The sequence below is a fragment of the Manacus candei genome, unplaced genomic scaffold (assembly GCF_025592945.1).
Source record: "Manacus candei isolate 608988 ecotype Guabito, Panama unplaced genomic scaffold, ASM2559294v1 h1tg000057l, whole genome shotgun sequence".
Taxonomy (NCBI): Eukaryota; Metazoa; Chordata; class Aves; order Passeriformes; family Pipridae; genus Manacus; species Manacus candei.
This window is the reverse complement of record NW_026138105.1, coordinates 11,580,239-11,595,082: the sequence shown is the minus strand read 5'-3', so window position 1 is coordinate 11,595,082 and position 14,844 is coordinate 11,580,239. Positions and strand designations below refer to the sequence as shown.

General features: G+C 45.4%; 1 protein-coding gene across 3 annotated transcripts in view; it reads left to right on the top strand.

Moving 5' to 3' along the window:
• The window catches only part of MYT1 (myelin transcription factor 1), a 59,780-nt gene extending 50,039 nt beyond the window's left edge, over positions 1-9,741 (top strand). For all 3 annotated transcript variants that reach the window (XM_051803388.1, XM_051803387.1, XM_051803386.1), the window contains exons 17-23: positions 636-698; positions 1,278-1,361; positions 5,628-5,849; positions 6,264-6,355; positions 7,269-7,372; positions 7,489-7,632; positions 9,257-9,741. In XM_051803388.1, the coding sequence (XP_051659348.1) occupies positions 636-698; positions 1,278-1,361; positions 5,628-5,849; positions 6,264-6,355; positions 7,269-7,372; positions 7,489-7,632; positions 9,257-9,397 (850 nt within the window). In that variant the 3' untranslated portion in view covers positions 9,398-9,741. The remainder of the gene's footprint in view (positions 1-635; positions 699-1,277; positions 1,362-5,627; positions 5,850-6,263; positions 6,356-7,268; positions 7,373-7,488; positions 7,633-9,256) is intronic.
• The last annotated feature ends 5,103 nt before the right edge of the window (positions 9,742-14,844 follow it).

Sequence of the window (14,844 nt, the reverse complement as noted above, 5' to 3'; positions counted from 1 at the left end):
CCTTCATCTTTTTCCATCAGAAGCATTGGCTGGTATTGCACTTTGAGTACCCTCCTGCAACGGGCTGTCCATTTGCCCCCACTGAGATTAGCCACCCCCCACACCCAAGTCACCCAGACCTGAACTGGGACCTTCCTCTTGGTGGTGGCCCTGCTGGGCCCCCTGTCCAGGCTATTTTTCTCATTCCTTTTCTATGCTTGCATCCATCCTGCTGGCCCTGGATGGCACCTGCTGTCTCCTTGCAACTTCCTCAAGATGACAGACACTGTCCTGGAGGGTTTTTTTAGCTCATTATCAGCTCCTGAGCTGTCCCCTTCCTGAGGGTGGGGACAGAGGCTGGGACCTGTGTCCCTCCTGGAGAGCAGCCACTCACTGTGCTCCCAACATCCCTCCCAACATCCCAACATCTTGCCTCCGATGTTCCTCTCCAACGCCACATCACACAGCGATGCGCTGACTTTGGTGCTGTGGATATTACAGACCAGACCTTGTTCTTACAGAGGGAGAAGGGGCAGGAAGGAAAAACCTGCTTCTGTGTTGACAATCCCTAGATTTCTCTTTGAAATGAGCTGTCACAGAGTGTCGACCCCCTGCTCGCACCCCCGGGCTAATCCGAGCCTCCCTTGCCTCTGCAGGTGCCCTACTCCTGGTTGTGATGGCTCTGGTCACATAACAGGAAATTATGCATCGCATAGAAGGTAAGATCTCCCTTAAATTATTTTCTCTGTAGCCTCTTTCTGTGTTGCCTTTTTTTTTTTTTTTCCCCTGCAGTGGGCAGAGTTGTAAAGTTCTGAATAAAACATTAATGTTACTGACAACTGAAGCCTATTTTCATCTCTTTAATCTGACTTCTCTCTCTTTTTTTTTTTTCTGATGTTTCCAGCATCTGATTAGAAGCTCCTTTCAACAGAATAAAAGACAAAGGGTCAGATTTTAGCTGATGCAATGTTCCTGTTAATATTGCTACCTATTTATGATTTCTATTATCACTTTAGAACATTAATAGCAGAGATCTGAGCCTTCTGTTTCAACAGTTCCATTAAACATTGCAGGCTGTTAGCAGATATCTTCTTATCTAGACACCATTAATTACTGTCCATCTCCCTCAATTTTTTATTATTTTTTTCTTCTGACTTCTCCTTGTGGCGTGAAGCTGTAAAACGAGAGAGATCAAAAAACACTGTGCCAAATTCAAGGGAAAGATGACTGAAGTGGGGGAATAGCAAAGGCAGGGATTCTGCCAGTGAGACAGGCCTTTCTTCTCTTTTTAACCACAGTCTGTCAGGCTGCCCTCGTGCCAAGAAAAGTGGGATCAAGATCACCCCGACAAAGGATGATAAAGAAGACCCAGAGCTGATGAAGTAAGTCTGGGGATAACTCCTGAGTAGAGCTTTTCACTGTATCCCCTTTGCTTCACACAGATTTACGTGGGGGAGCAACATCCCTCCCACATCCCTCCTGGCTCACTCTGCTTTGAGCATCATCTACAAAGCTTTTCTGTTGGTTTTTTGGTGTTGCAATTTTGCAATTTGATTGAAAAATTGGGTGCTGGGGAGGTAATGGTGTATGTTTTCTTGTTTGTTTCTGCAGATGTGAAAGGTAGGCTGGTAGGGCACAAACAGTTCCTCTGCTACCTGTGCTTCATATAATTCCTAAGAAAACCCACCAGTGTTGTAAATGAGGGTAAAACCCCACAGTCAAGCCAAATGTTGCAGGTTTTTGGGCAGCAAGGGGCAGATGAGGGCTGAGGGGCTTGCTTAACTCCCAGGAACACAGTAGAAATAGAAACTATCCAGCAATGAGTCCAGTCAGGATCCAGTAACCCTGAATAAAACATGTTTTGTAGAGTCTTTGCCAGGGCAGAATATTCAGAGTGAACCGAATAAAACCTTTCTCTGCTGCCTCAGGCTGAAGTTTTCAAAATGTCCCAGGAGGTTTATTCCTTCAGGGAATAGAGATCTGAAATCCCTTAGTGCACCTCAGGAATTTTCATGAGCTGTGAAATCCATTTGGCCTGACTTCTAAGAAGTCCAAGCATCACAGGCTAAGTGTCCATGGCCTGATGTGGTGTTTGAGGTCAGTGTCTCAACCCTTTATACAGCTATAGGACATCAAAGGCAGCACTGACTCCAGGATCTTGTTTTTTGTTAACCCAGAGCATCCCCAGCCTTTCTGGAGCCTGTCCACTCACCTAGAAAGTGCAGGTGAAAGGGGGTAAAAAGAAACATGGGAAAAATTATCAACTCCCTCCAAGAGATTCCCGTTGCCCATGAGTGCTGGCATATCTGCCCAAACCCCTTTGGATCATCAGACTGTCTCCAAATTGATTTTTTTAACTTATTTTAGCCCCAGGGCTGGTTTTGCCTTTGCAGGGGATCAGAGGTGAATACCTTTGTGTGCCCAGGTTTTGTCCTGGAGCAGAGGCTGAGCTGGAGCAGGACCCAGTGGGTGTGGAAGTATCCCGTGGGGGCTGCAGGAAGCTGAGATGTGCCTGCTGGGGCATAAGGACCTTTCAGAAAAAGATGATATTTGAGCCATCTGCTCTGTTCTTCCTCCTCAGTCTACAGGAAGGAAAGCCTCCCAGTTAAATGAGCCGTGTGATAATTAGCAGGAGTTAGCAGAGTTTATTAAAAATTAAGCAACCTACTTGAGAATCTGTGGGAAAAATCCTCTTTTGGCTCAAATACACTGAGTTGCTGGTGGCATTGCAATGCTGGGCCATTAACCAGAGACATAGGGAAGGAAAGGACGAGCAGCAAATTGTTGTTGTGCAGCTGCTGGCTGTTGTACCTTTGCTTTCACTGTGGTTGGAGAGGGGTGTGGGAGGTCATTCCTATCCATGTTTTCCACAGGGATACGTGCCCTGTGGGGCTGGGGAAGCTGTGTTTTTTCTCATCTGTACCTTTCCCATTCAGGACAGGACCAGGCAGGAATATGCCAAGCAGTTTCACCAGTGCATTTTCTCTGCAAAAAAAATAACTTTCCAGTGCAAGGAGAAAAGGGACTTTTATATGGCTGTGTTTTTATAGTGCAGCTGGGGCTTGTATAGGAACATGGGATGAGCTGTCAGGACTCCCACAGCAGAATGATGGTCCCACCAGCATCCTTATCAGGGGTTGGGTTCTCTCCAGTTCACACTAAAGATGAAAATGCTGGGAAGCTAAACTGGTAAGAAATCATAGAATCCTAGAATAGACTGGGTTGGAGGGGACCTTAAAGCCCATCTCATCCAACCCCCTGCCATGGACAGGGACACCTCCCACTAGACCAGGTTGCTCCAAGCCCCGTCCAACCTGGCCTTGGACACTTCCAGGGGCAGGACATCCATAGATTCTCTGGGCTCCAAGCTTCAAATAGGGCTGGAGCATTGCCAGAACTGGATTTCCTGACTCCTGGAAAGCTGATACTGTCCATCCCCAGACTGGTCTTGGTGGGACTGTGGGCACTGGGGCAGGCAGTGCCGGGTGGGATCTGAGGGTCTCTACAGAGCAGGAGGTGAAGGCATTCCCTAATATCCCACAGCACAGGCAGTAACCCCGGCTTCTCCAGCACACCCAGGAGGAACAGAAGCTCCTCTGAGATGTGCAAAGCAACATGGTACAACAATCCATCGCTGCCACCTTCCCCCATCCCGTGGGAAGGGTGTTCCACCGCCCACAGCAAGGTGTGCCCGGTGCCGGTTTGCGTTAAGGAGCTTTGGCTCTAAATCCACCCTCCGTCTGCACCGAGTGCCACTTGGAACCCGGCCGAGCTTTGCACATCACCACCAAGGAGAAAGTCATTTAGTCCCTGTTGTTTTTGCTGTTCATCCTTCAAGTAATTTGCTGCAGACGTGATTGAACAGATCACCTCAACCTTCAGCCGAGCCCTGGCGTAGAATGGAAGCATCCACAGGTGTCTAATTGATCAAACGCTGCTGGTGCTTCCATTAAATAATAATAATTAACAAAAAATAATTTAAAAAAAATGTCCAAGACAACTGGTTTGCACAATAAGGGTCTGGTTTATTTTTTAACAATGAAAATGTAATAAAACTTAAATTAACGGCGTAAAATATGTAACGGTTGGGCCATAATGGCTGCATACTAAATCCTGGGGTTTGTCTCTTTCTCTCTTTCTCCTTCCTCCCCCCCCCTTCTTCTTTTCCTCCTGAGGATTCAGTAATTTGCTCGTGATCATATAAAAGCAATGATGTTATGAATTTACTGAGGATCCTGCTGGCAGGGATATTATAAGTGAATTGTGCTGCATTTGCAGCTGATTAAAATCGAGATCAGCATTTTTCAAATTATCTTGGGGAAAGGCTGGGTGTAGAGCCCCCCTCCCTTCTGCTGTCATCTCCCTTTTGTGCAGAATGTAAACAATCAGGGTAATAATTTCTGTAGTGAAACGCAGCTTGCGATTTTCAGGAGCAGCTCGGTGGATATTTTTGCTGGGGAGCCTCAAAGTCCCTAATTGCTTCCATACTGAGGACGTGGGGGGTTATTTTTGGCATTTCTTACCTACTTCCACCTCCCTTATTTTAGAGCAACCTCCCCTGAGTAATAAACTTTTAACTGTATTTATAATTGGCAAGCATTTTTAAACAAATGCAAACCACAGCAGAAATCCTGATAGATAGCACTGGACTTGTGGGCTGGCTGGATTTAGTGAGAATGCCATTAGGGTGGGGGGGCTGTGAGGAGGGAGGAAAGAGGTGCCTTTTGGAGAGCCACTCGCCTGCTTGCCAACAGCACAAATTGTGTTGGTGCTTCCATGACACCCCTCACAGCTCCCGTGGGTTTCAGCCATCCATAAGCAGCAGCAGAAGTGCGGGGGCAGGAGGGCTCATGTGCTGCCTTGATGGTAATTCCCACTTTATCCCTCTGTGAGCGTGGGTTGATCTTTCCACAGAGGCAGGATGTGAACCAGGAGGAGGAGGAGGCAAGTGAGGTCATGCCAGGCTGAGTGATGGCCTAGTGATTCGTCCTGTCTGCTGGGGTACAAGCTCAGAAGCTCCTCAGACACCCTCCTGGCAGGAGCAGGTTTACAGCTCTTCATGCACAGGTCACAGCCTGAGCAGCTCCTGGCTCAGGGACTGGCTCACAGGGAAGAGCTGTGTCCCCATGGGCACAGACAGTGCTCCTAGATCCGGTTGATTGTGCTAGTGTAGGGTGATAAAGTTGATGACCCTGCATTCCTCAGCAGTGGCACCGTGCAGAGCTGGCTGTACACCTGTGATGGTTCAGTGTGAGAGTGTCAGCTTCGCAGTATCTCAGGATCCCATGTCTTGCAGCCCAAACCACCATCTCTGCCCTCAGTGAGGCAGCAAACAAATGTTTTTTGACTCCACTGGGACCTGCTTTTGCTGTGTGTGATGTGACCTCCACATTCTTTCCTTCTGCAGAATTCTCCTTGGTTCTCTTTGACTCTTTTGAAGGAGTAGTCGTAGCTCTTAATTTCCCATCTGCCATTTCCATCAACTAAGTATCTACCCCATAAACCTGAGACGAGACCCAAATGCAAATGCTCTCTTCCAAGGCTCCCCCCTTCCTGCTCATCCCTAATTTCCTCACATCTTTATCCGTTCCTTCCGCTCCTTCCTCTTTATGGCCACGCCGTAATTTCTGGTGGTTCCCTGTGCCCAGGTGTCCTGTTCCTGGCTGTGTTGGGCTCGGGCACATCAGTGGCAAATACGCCTCTCACCGGAGTGCGTCAGGGTGCCCTCTCGCAGCCCGCAGGCAGAAGGAAGGATCACTCAATGGCTCCTCGTTTTCCTGGAAGTCACTGAAGAATGAAGGCCCAACCTGCCCTACCCCAGGCTGTGACGGTTCCGGCCATGCCAACGGGAGCTTCCTCACTCACAGAAGGTAAATCAGACCTGGAAATCAGTGTGAGTGTGACAGCATTGCTGTGGACTCATCTACCTCCCTGTAGGTATCTAATCTAAATCTCCATTAGCATGTTAGAAAAGCACTTGAGCACCACGAACAGGGGGCTTAATGCCCAAGCTAGCGAGACTCATCTCGCCTTCCTCACCTGGCATACCCTGTCTTTTAGGAAACAATGTGTTTTTTAATCCTTGCTTAAAGAAAATTGCTCTCACTTTATAAATGGGGAGTTTTGTGGCATTATTCATAAAGCAATTTCCCCTGTACCATAAAAAGCTTTTAGAAGAACTGTCTCACAGCGTGAACTCCACCAAATGGTGTGTGCTCTTGTTGGGAACACAAGAACCTATAAATACTGAGAGTTTATGAAACCCATCTTTACTTGTTTTTCAGTTTGTCAGGGTGTCCAAGAGCTACTTTTGCTGGGAAGAAAGGAAAACTCTCAGGGGATGAAATTCTCAACACAAAGTTCAAGACCAGCGACGGTAAGGATTTTCACTCCTTTGCCTTGCAGGTGTGTTGGGGTATTGAGCCTGTAGATCTTCTTCTTTGCAGACTGAGGAGGTTTCAACAGCTGAAATCTGGCCACAGATTTGCAAAGATGTCATGTGCTATGAAAATCCATTCCTTGGGTTTTCTGAGTGCTGGGGATGGTATGGTACCAGCCCCACTCCCTGAGTCACACACTTTGAGGGAGTGACAATAAAGAAGGCAAAAGAATTAATGCTGAAATTGAGATTTTTTTTTTTCAAATATTCACTGGCATTTTTACAAATCCCTTGCAGTCATTCAGCAATTTTCACCTATTCAGGGCTTTTAATACTGTGATATTTCTGGATCTGGAATTTTGTTAGCGATGGCACTTTGCTTTTCCAGTGCTATTACTGAGATCTCTGTGGTATTTGACAAGGTTTGAGCCTTGAACTTGAGTACTTATATAGTTTGGAACCTATAAATACCTGCACTCTTCTGGAAATATTGCTTTTTTTTATGAACCTCGTAATTTCTAATCAAGACATGCATTAGGTTTTTAAATGGCATCTTTCCAAACTCAGGACTGGAGAGGTGACCTGATTGTTCAGGACAATCAACCTTGCTGGGTGTGGGGATGTGCTGGACTCCAGCCGCTCAGCTGCCCTTTGCTTTTGCATTTACATATTGACCTATCCAAGTATCATTGAACTGTGATGATCCAAACTTTAATTTAAAAAAAAAATAAAGGTAAAAAAAAATGCAGGTGAGATGTGCATCCCGTTTAGAGGATGTAAAAGCCAAGGTGAGGACCTGAGGATGCTGGGAGTGGAGATGTCTATGCAGCAGGATGGGCTCAGCAGAAAGCCCAACATTTTGCTTTTCCCAAGAGCATTTGCTGACTGTCCATGACCTTCCCTCCTGCAGTTCTGGAGAACGATGAAGAGATCAAGCAGCTGAACAAGGAGATCAGTGAGCTGAACGAGTCCAACTCTGAGATGGAAGCAGCCATGGTGAAACTACAGTCACAGGTTTGTGTGCTTGAATGCTCCCCCAAGCCCACGGGGGCATGACCAAGCCCCTCACTGGGTGGTGGTGGGTGCCACCAGTGAGGGTTGGTAACCCTGCCGTGCTCCTTGCTCTGCAGATCTCCACCATGGAGAAGAACCTGAAGAACATTGAGGAGGAAAACAAAATAATAGAGGAGCAAAACGAAGCCCTGTTCCTGGAGCTCTCAGGGTTGAGCCAGGCTCTAATCCAAAGTCTTGCCAATATCCGCCTTCCGCACATGGTAAGGAACTTTGACAGCGCTCGCCCCAGCCGGTGTGATCAAGGGAGCTGTGCCAAACCCAGTTCACAATAAGGCTTATTCACAATTAAAGACTGGGAGAATTTCTCTCCATACACCTACGTGTCCTTTATAAGATCAGTACTTCTCCCTTATCTCTGAAGCTTGCATTATATCTCCCTTTTGTTGTCATTTTCTGCTGATCTCCCTTTGTATCTATTGTTCTGTCTCATTACATCTGGGAGCACTATCACAAAATAGGAAACTTTATCAAGGGCACCCAGTGCCTTTTAGGCTAAGACAGCACAAGCAGAGATCAGGAGGGATTGGATTTCAACGTCAGAAAGATCTTAGAGCTCCTATTATAATGCAGGTAGTTTCAATTCGGTTTTGAATAGCTGGCAGCCAAAGAATAGCATTCTTAAAGAGAATGTATTTTGTTTAATTTAACAAGGTCTAACAGCCCACAGCATGTTACTGTAGAGTTACTGAGAAATGAAAAGACTGCATTAAAATAGTAAAACCACAAAAGGCTATTAATTACCTTCGCTCTATTCCCAGGAATGTAATTACTGTTGTCAAAACCAGGTGTGTGGAGGGGGGGCTCATGTTATTGAGGAAGTTTTCCTCTTACAACTCATAAAGACCATTGCAATGATCAGAGGAATGAGCTTTTGATTTATTTTTTTCTGCCATCCTTTTTTTTTTTTTTTTTGGGAATCCTTTTCATTGGGGGTTGTATTTAAATTCAGTCTCGTTGGAGAGAAGCCATCCTCCAGCAGAGCAGTTTTGGATAGTATTCACCCAGCTGCCTAACTGGCAGAAAACCGCTCGCTGAGTGCTTTTTTGTAAAGTATTTGACACAAAAAGGTCAAATAAACTGTTCAGCAAATATTTTTTCAAGGTTTCAGGCAACTCCAATTAAATAATGCCCATGAGACTTGTATGCTCATTTTATTCCTATTCTTTTTCTTCCTTCTCCCTTTCTTTCCCCCCCATTACTCCAAATGAGATATTTGCAAGGTTTCCACAATGCCCCTCAAAAGCAGAAGCTGTACTGCAGCAGAGTGCTGGTGTGGGCAGCTGTAAGCTCAAGGTGGCCAGGCTTCTGTCCTGACTTTGCCTTTGGTTCCTTCTGTGATGTTCCACCAGTCCTCTTGTTCTCCTGCTCTTCATTTCCATGGCTTTATTCAGCCTCCAGCCTGTCAAACTGCCTGAATGTGCTTAACCTGATGCTGTTAATAGTTCCACAAGGCCAATCCATAAAATTAAGGATCCAGTTAAGATCTGGCAGGATCAGGGGTTGCATGATGAGATTCCCACAGGTACAGCACTGCACACAAAAAGGCTCTGAAGTGGAGACCTTTGATTGCCAGTACATACATAGAATCATAGAATGGTTTGGGTTGGAAGGGACCTTAAAGCTCATCTTGTTCCAACCCCCTGCCATGGGCAGGGACACCTTCTGCTAGACCAGGTTACTCCAAGCCCAATCCAACCTGACCTTGAACACTTTCAGGCATCCACAATAAAATATGCAGATGGTTTATTGCAAAGAATTGTTTCAGCCTCTTCCTGCGCTTCTACTAACCCTTTCATTTGTTTTTTTTTTTTTTTTTGTCTGCAGGAGCCAATTAGTGAGCAGAACTTTGATGCATATGTGAACACGTTGACAGACATGTACACCAACCAGGAATGCTACCAGAACCCGGAGAACAAGGACCTGCTGGAGAGCATCAAGCAAGCCGTCAAGGGCATCCAGGTTTAGTGCCGTGGGACGGACATGAGCAAGCAAACAGACTGTAAGATGGAACTTTCCCTCCAAGTATTCAGGTTTACAAGTTAGAAAACTTGTTTAATGAATGAAAAAAAAAGAAAAAAAAAAGGAAAAAAAAGGACCAAAATGTAACCAAGAGGCCATTTCTGAGACATGGAACTGATCGAACTCAATGTTCTCGTTTACTTAACTTTGGACCTTCTTGAGAAAAGTGGGGTTTTTTCTACCTGGACCACGAGGTAGATCAGGATGGAAGGTTAAATTCTTCAGTAGGCTGTGGGACTTGGTAGCAGGTGAAGAGCAGGCAACTTTCATGAGTTGCCATGCTCTTGCAGAGTTGATCCAAGGGTTAAAACATTACAAGAACAGGGTCTTGTCTGATCCAAGACTAGTGTATGACTGGCTTAAACCCTCATGTTGTCTATGGTCGTATGTCCAGATCACCTACTCACACATGAGTTATGTTCTATGTTGCTACAAGTGCTGGAGCTGCAAGCTACCTGTAAATCTGAACCTGTGCTGGGCCTCCCAACCCCGAAGTGTTCAGATATCCACTGGGCATGGGAACTCTGAAGTATTATAAAGTAGCTTATTTTTATTTTCTGAAAGAAATCTGAAGAGCAGTTCTGGATCTCCAGTGGAAAGCGCAATGGAAAAAAGGTTCTCAGGGAAGCTTTTGGAGTTTGCAACTACAGTATTCCTTTGTCTGTCTTAAATATGAGAATAGCTATTATGAATAGGCCAATTCCAGATATTTCATACAGAGGAACTCTTTAATGTGTCATGGTCCGGTGTATATGATTTTTTGGAAGTCTGTTTGATGACAGTTCTGGTTCTTTTCATTATTGTGATCATCCTTACAGTGGCGCAGTACTGCCAGTCCAGAGATCATACATCAATGCCAGAGAACGGTTGAGATTGCGATGAACAAAACGAAACAAAACAAAACAAAAGAGGCAAAAACCGACAAAAAGAGAGATGTTAATTGATGGCCAGCAAAGTGCTTACACACCGTGAATCGGGAGTTGATTTCTCACAGGTATCCGCGGGGCAATGAGTATTTTTTTTGGTTTGGTGTTCTAGGATTTGAGGGGAAATCACAGCGCAAGCGCCATTCTGCAAAACAAAAGAAAAAAAGAAAGGGAAAAACAAAAAAAGGAAAACAAAAGAAAAAAGAGTATTCAGGTAATGGGTATTCTTCCAAAGAAGCATTTTGTAAGCAGCTCGGTACACGCAGCCCACTGTGCACTTAAAGAACAACTCTATGATTGTCTTTGTGCCGCTGCTCTGCAGCCCCCGCTCCACCGCCAGGGCCGGCTGTCACCCCACTTCCGCTCCCATCCGGAGCTCTCCATGGGGCAGAACCCCCCCGAGGGGTCCCAGCGTGGGTGCATCTTGCATCCTGCATCCCATATCCCGCATCCCTCCCGGCAGCGGGGTGGGCAGAGCTGGGGAGGATTTTGTTGGCCCCTACTAAAGGCAAGACTGTGGTGTTGTTTCAAGCCGAATCCTGCAGATGTTTAGGATGTAATTTGCGCTTTGGAGAAGTCAGTGGAAAGTCCCAGTGGCTACCGTGGCCACTGGATCCGGCCTCTAAGCCCGTGAGTGACTCGATTGTGTCGGTTCCGTGTTGAGTTCCACAGGGCAGTTGGCCTGGGTGGGTTTGCTCCCATACTTAAGTGTTTGCAGGATCAGACTCCATGAGTTCACTTATTTTAGAACCCATTCCAAGTGCAAAAATACAAAAGAAAGGGAAAAAAAAAAGAATATAAAATTTGAGGTGTTAAAAACACAACGTTCTTAACATGTAAATAGAGTCCAAATTGATTGTGACTGCAATTCAGTTAGTATTTAAAAGTAGAGAAATTGCACTTACTGGAAGAAAGAGAAGAAAAAAAAAAGTAGTTAGTTTAATTATCCTGTAAATTATTTAATTTTGGCAAGATGTATGTAATTTATATTTACAACAACTTATGTTAACTTTTTGCTATTTATTTAACTTTTTTATTTATTAATTTTATACTTATTTTAAACTGGACACTGCACCATAGAAATGAAGATAAAAGAAGCAAAAAAAGTTAAAAATTAAAACTCTTGACCATAAAAAATGATATTCAAAAAAAAAAAAAAAAGAAAAAACCCCTATCTACAACTCCTACTTGTAATTTTGATGCAACCAAGTTATTTTTTATATATTTTGTTATTTATTCTTTTAAGGATGGGAATTTTTTTAAAGATATTTTATAACTGAGACATTTTGATAATTTTTTGGTTTGTTTTTTTGCAGGGGCAGGGGCACCGGGGGGAAGAGAGACTTTTTCAGTTTTTCTTTTCTTTTTCATTCATATTGTTTCAGGCACTGATAACAGGAAATGAAAATTCTGTATTTATTATTTATTTAATATTTAAGTCGGGGAAAAAAACGAACTGTGCTCTTGTTGTATATTTATTTTGTCGTTTGTGTGTTGGTTATGTGATGACTGAGTACTTGTTTATGTGAAGGAATACTGTTAATATTTAAATAATAAAGAGTCACATTGAAAGTTATAGCAGGCTACATGTTATTCTGTGAAAACGAATACTGTGATCTACTTTCCTCAGGAAATGTATTTTGCAGACAGAACTTCCTTATGTACTGGCAGGGTTATTTCGTAATAAAACCCGGTTCTGTTTGTGACTTTAGTTCCTATGGTCTTTCTTCGAGCTGTTGCCAATATTCCTGATGTGTCCCCCCAGGGCTTTGTCCTCGTCCTTCACTGTGGCTTGTGGGGTCGCCATGTCCCTGCTGACCTGGAGCTCTGCTGAGGGACTGTGCACTTCACACCTGGCTCTTCCCACCTATTAAGCTGGAGGATTTAATGGGAATTTAGGTTTGGCATCTCTGAAGGCTTTGAAGAATAAGGAACTGTCACCATCCAGCCACGCAGGTGCCTAAAATCCCACTAGTGCCATGATGGGGAGAATCAAAACCCCACATTCCCAGGAGGGCTGGAACACCTCTGCTCTGGAGACAGGCTGGAAGAGCTGGGGTTGTTCAGCCTGGGGAAGAGGAGGCTCCAGGGAGATCTTGGAGCCCCTTCCAGTGCCTAAAGGGGCTCCAAGAGAGCTGGAGAAGGACTTTGGACAAGGGCATGGAATGACAGGACAAAACGGAATGGCTTCAGACTCACAGAGGGTAGGGTTGGATGGGATATTGGGAAGAAATTCTTTCCTATAAGGGTGGTGATGCCCTGGCACAGGTTGCCCAGAGAAGCTGTGGCTGCCCCTGGATCCCTGGAAGTGTCCAAGGCCAGGTTGGATGGGTCTTGGAGCAATCTGGTCTAGTGGAAGGTGTCCCTGCCCATGGCAGGGGGGTGGAACAAAATGAGCTCTAGGTCATTTCCAACCCAAACTATTCCAGCATTTCATGATTTTGTGGCTTTGTGTTCCCACAGGTAGTGTGTGAGCAGAGGGGATGCCATCGGGAGCAGTACAGGAGATGCCAGATCTGGGACAGGACACAGAGACAGACACTTTTCTCAGATTTATAAAAAAAAGCTTCACCAAACTGAGCTCTGAGGTTTAGCTCAAATGCTGGGAGATGGCTGGTTTTTATCAATAAGATTTGCTCAGTTATATCAGCCTGACAGTGATTTTTGCAGATTCCCCTCCTGGAAGAATAGAGCCTTTCCACTGGTAAGAGTTTATGTTTTGAAGCTGTGGCAATGAAGAGAATTTTCCACTGATCTCTGTGTTGGAAACATAATTTCTGAAGTTGGCATAATTCAGTTTTGCTCTGCTGTAGCTGGAGCTCCCAAGGTGAAATAAGGTAAATCACATTAAGGCCATTTGGAGCTGAGTGAATTGGGTCAAATGGGAATTTCAGGCAGGTTCATCACCAAGAAATTCAATTGTCTGATTAACTGAACTGAACTTCCCTGTCTGTCCCTGCATGGAGGCACAAGCACTGTCGGGTTATAGCAGGAGGAAGTGTCTGTACCATGGGCACAAATGTGAAGGGCTGAGTAAAATGCAGCCAGAACTGTAGTCAAAAAAATTTAGAGCAAAGTTTTGGGTAGGAGGATTTCTTAAAGAATGTCCATGTCAGTGTGTGTTCACTGGAAACTTTTTCTCACTTCACTGGATATCTGCAAGCTGTCCTGGGGCAGGAAATTTGACAGAAGCTTAGGACAGACTTGCTTGGATGCCCTGGCTGTGTGGTCCCAAATGTCTGAGAAGAAACACCCTTGGAAGCAGGGACTGTTGGGGATGGGCCCCAGCTTTCCCAGGAGCCCCAAGGACAAGATCTCTTTGAGGCTTTGCTGGGCCTAACTTGAAAGTTGATGGGATTTTATCCCCTTCACAAAGGAGAAAAACAGGCCAACCCATGCAAAGGTTCCCCTCAACTGGCTGGCACGTTGTTTTCCTGAAGGGCACATAATTGTTTTATGGGGGTTTCGCTCGACTTTGCACTGCTGAGCAGTTCCTTGTGCCAATATTTGATTATGATGATGGAGTTAATAGATGAGCTCGCTTGTCCTTCCTTAACGAATTGGCTGAGCTGCACAACAGAGCGGTTGGATTTGTGCTCAATTGCAGCTCGGGGAGCCATCACTGTGAGATGTTATCTTCTCAGAACCAGCGTCCTTTATCGCAGGGAAGGGAATTGAATTGGTTTAAGATGGTACACTGTCAGTTTATACATGTGCTTGGGAGAGCTCTCAAGCCTCCTCCACCAGGCCTAGGGTGAGAGCTGAAAGGCAGAGAAGAGTAGGTCTCTGGCTTCAAGGATGCATAGGGTTGTTTCTAAACATGTCAATAAACCATTGACCAAAGAGAGGGTCACTTGGCCTCACTGATGCCGCTGTTAATTGCTAAGAGCTGCTAATGATCCATTCCTCCAGAGGTACGTTCCACTTGTCAGCATTGACCTGGCCTCTCCCAGACAGCCACAAGCTCTGGCCTTAAACAGCTATAAACAGAAAGGGGACTCTTTCCCAGCCTCATGCATATTTTCTGACTTTCGTTTCCCCCGCCCCACAGCTCCTCTGGGTGAAGGCTCAACCCACCTCACCCTCCTCCCACAGCTGAGGGGTCCTGAAAAACACACAGCTGGGTGGTCAGGAAGTGTTGCCTTGTTCTCTATCAGGTTACCTGGGCAAGAAGGGAACTTTGCTCTTCAGAGATACTATTTATCATCAAATTCACTCCCCCTTGGACCAGAGAATGACAATGCTGAGGCTTGGGAGCAATCAGATGGGCTGGAGATGGCACTGCAGCCAATGGAGCAGCCCCAAGCTGCAAATTGCTCCAGCACAATTTAGTTGGATCAAAGGCTCTGGCCCACACTTGTTAACAGACTCACTTCTATACTTTTATGAGAAGATATATCCTGAAACAACCTTCTGCTTTGTACAGAAGGGCTCGTGGGATTGAGGCTGTAGGAAACCATGCATTCT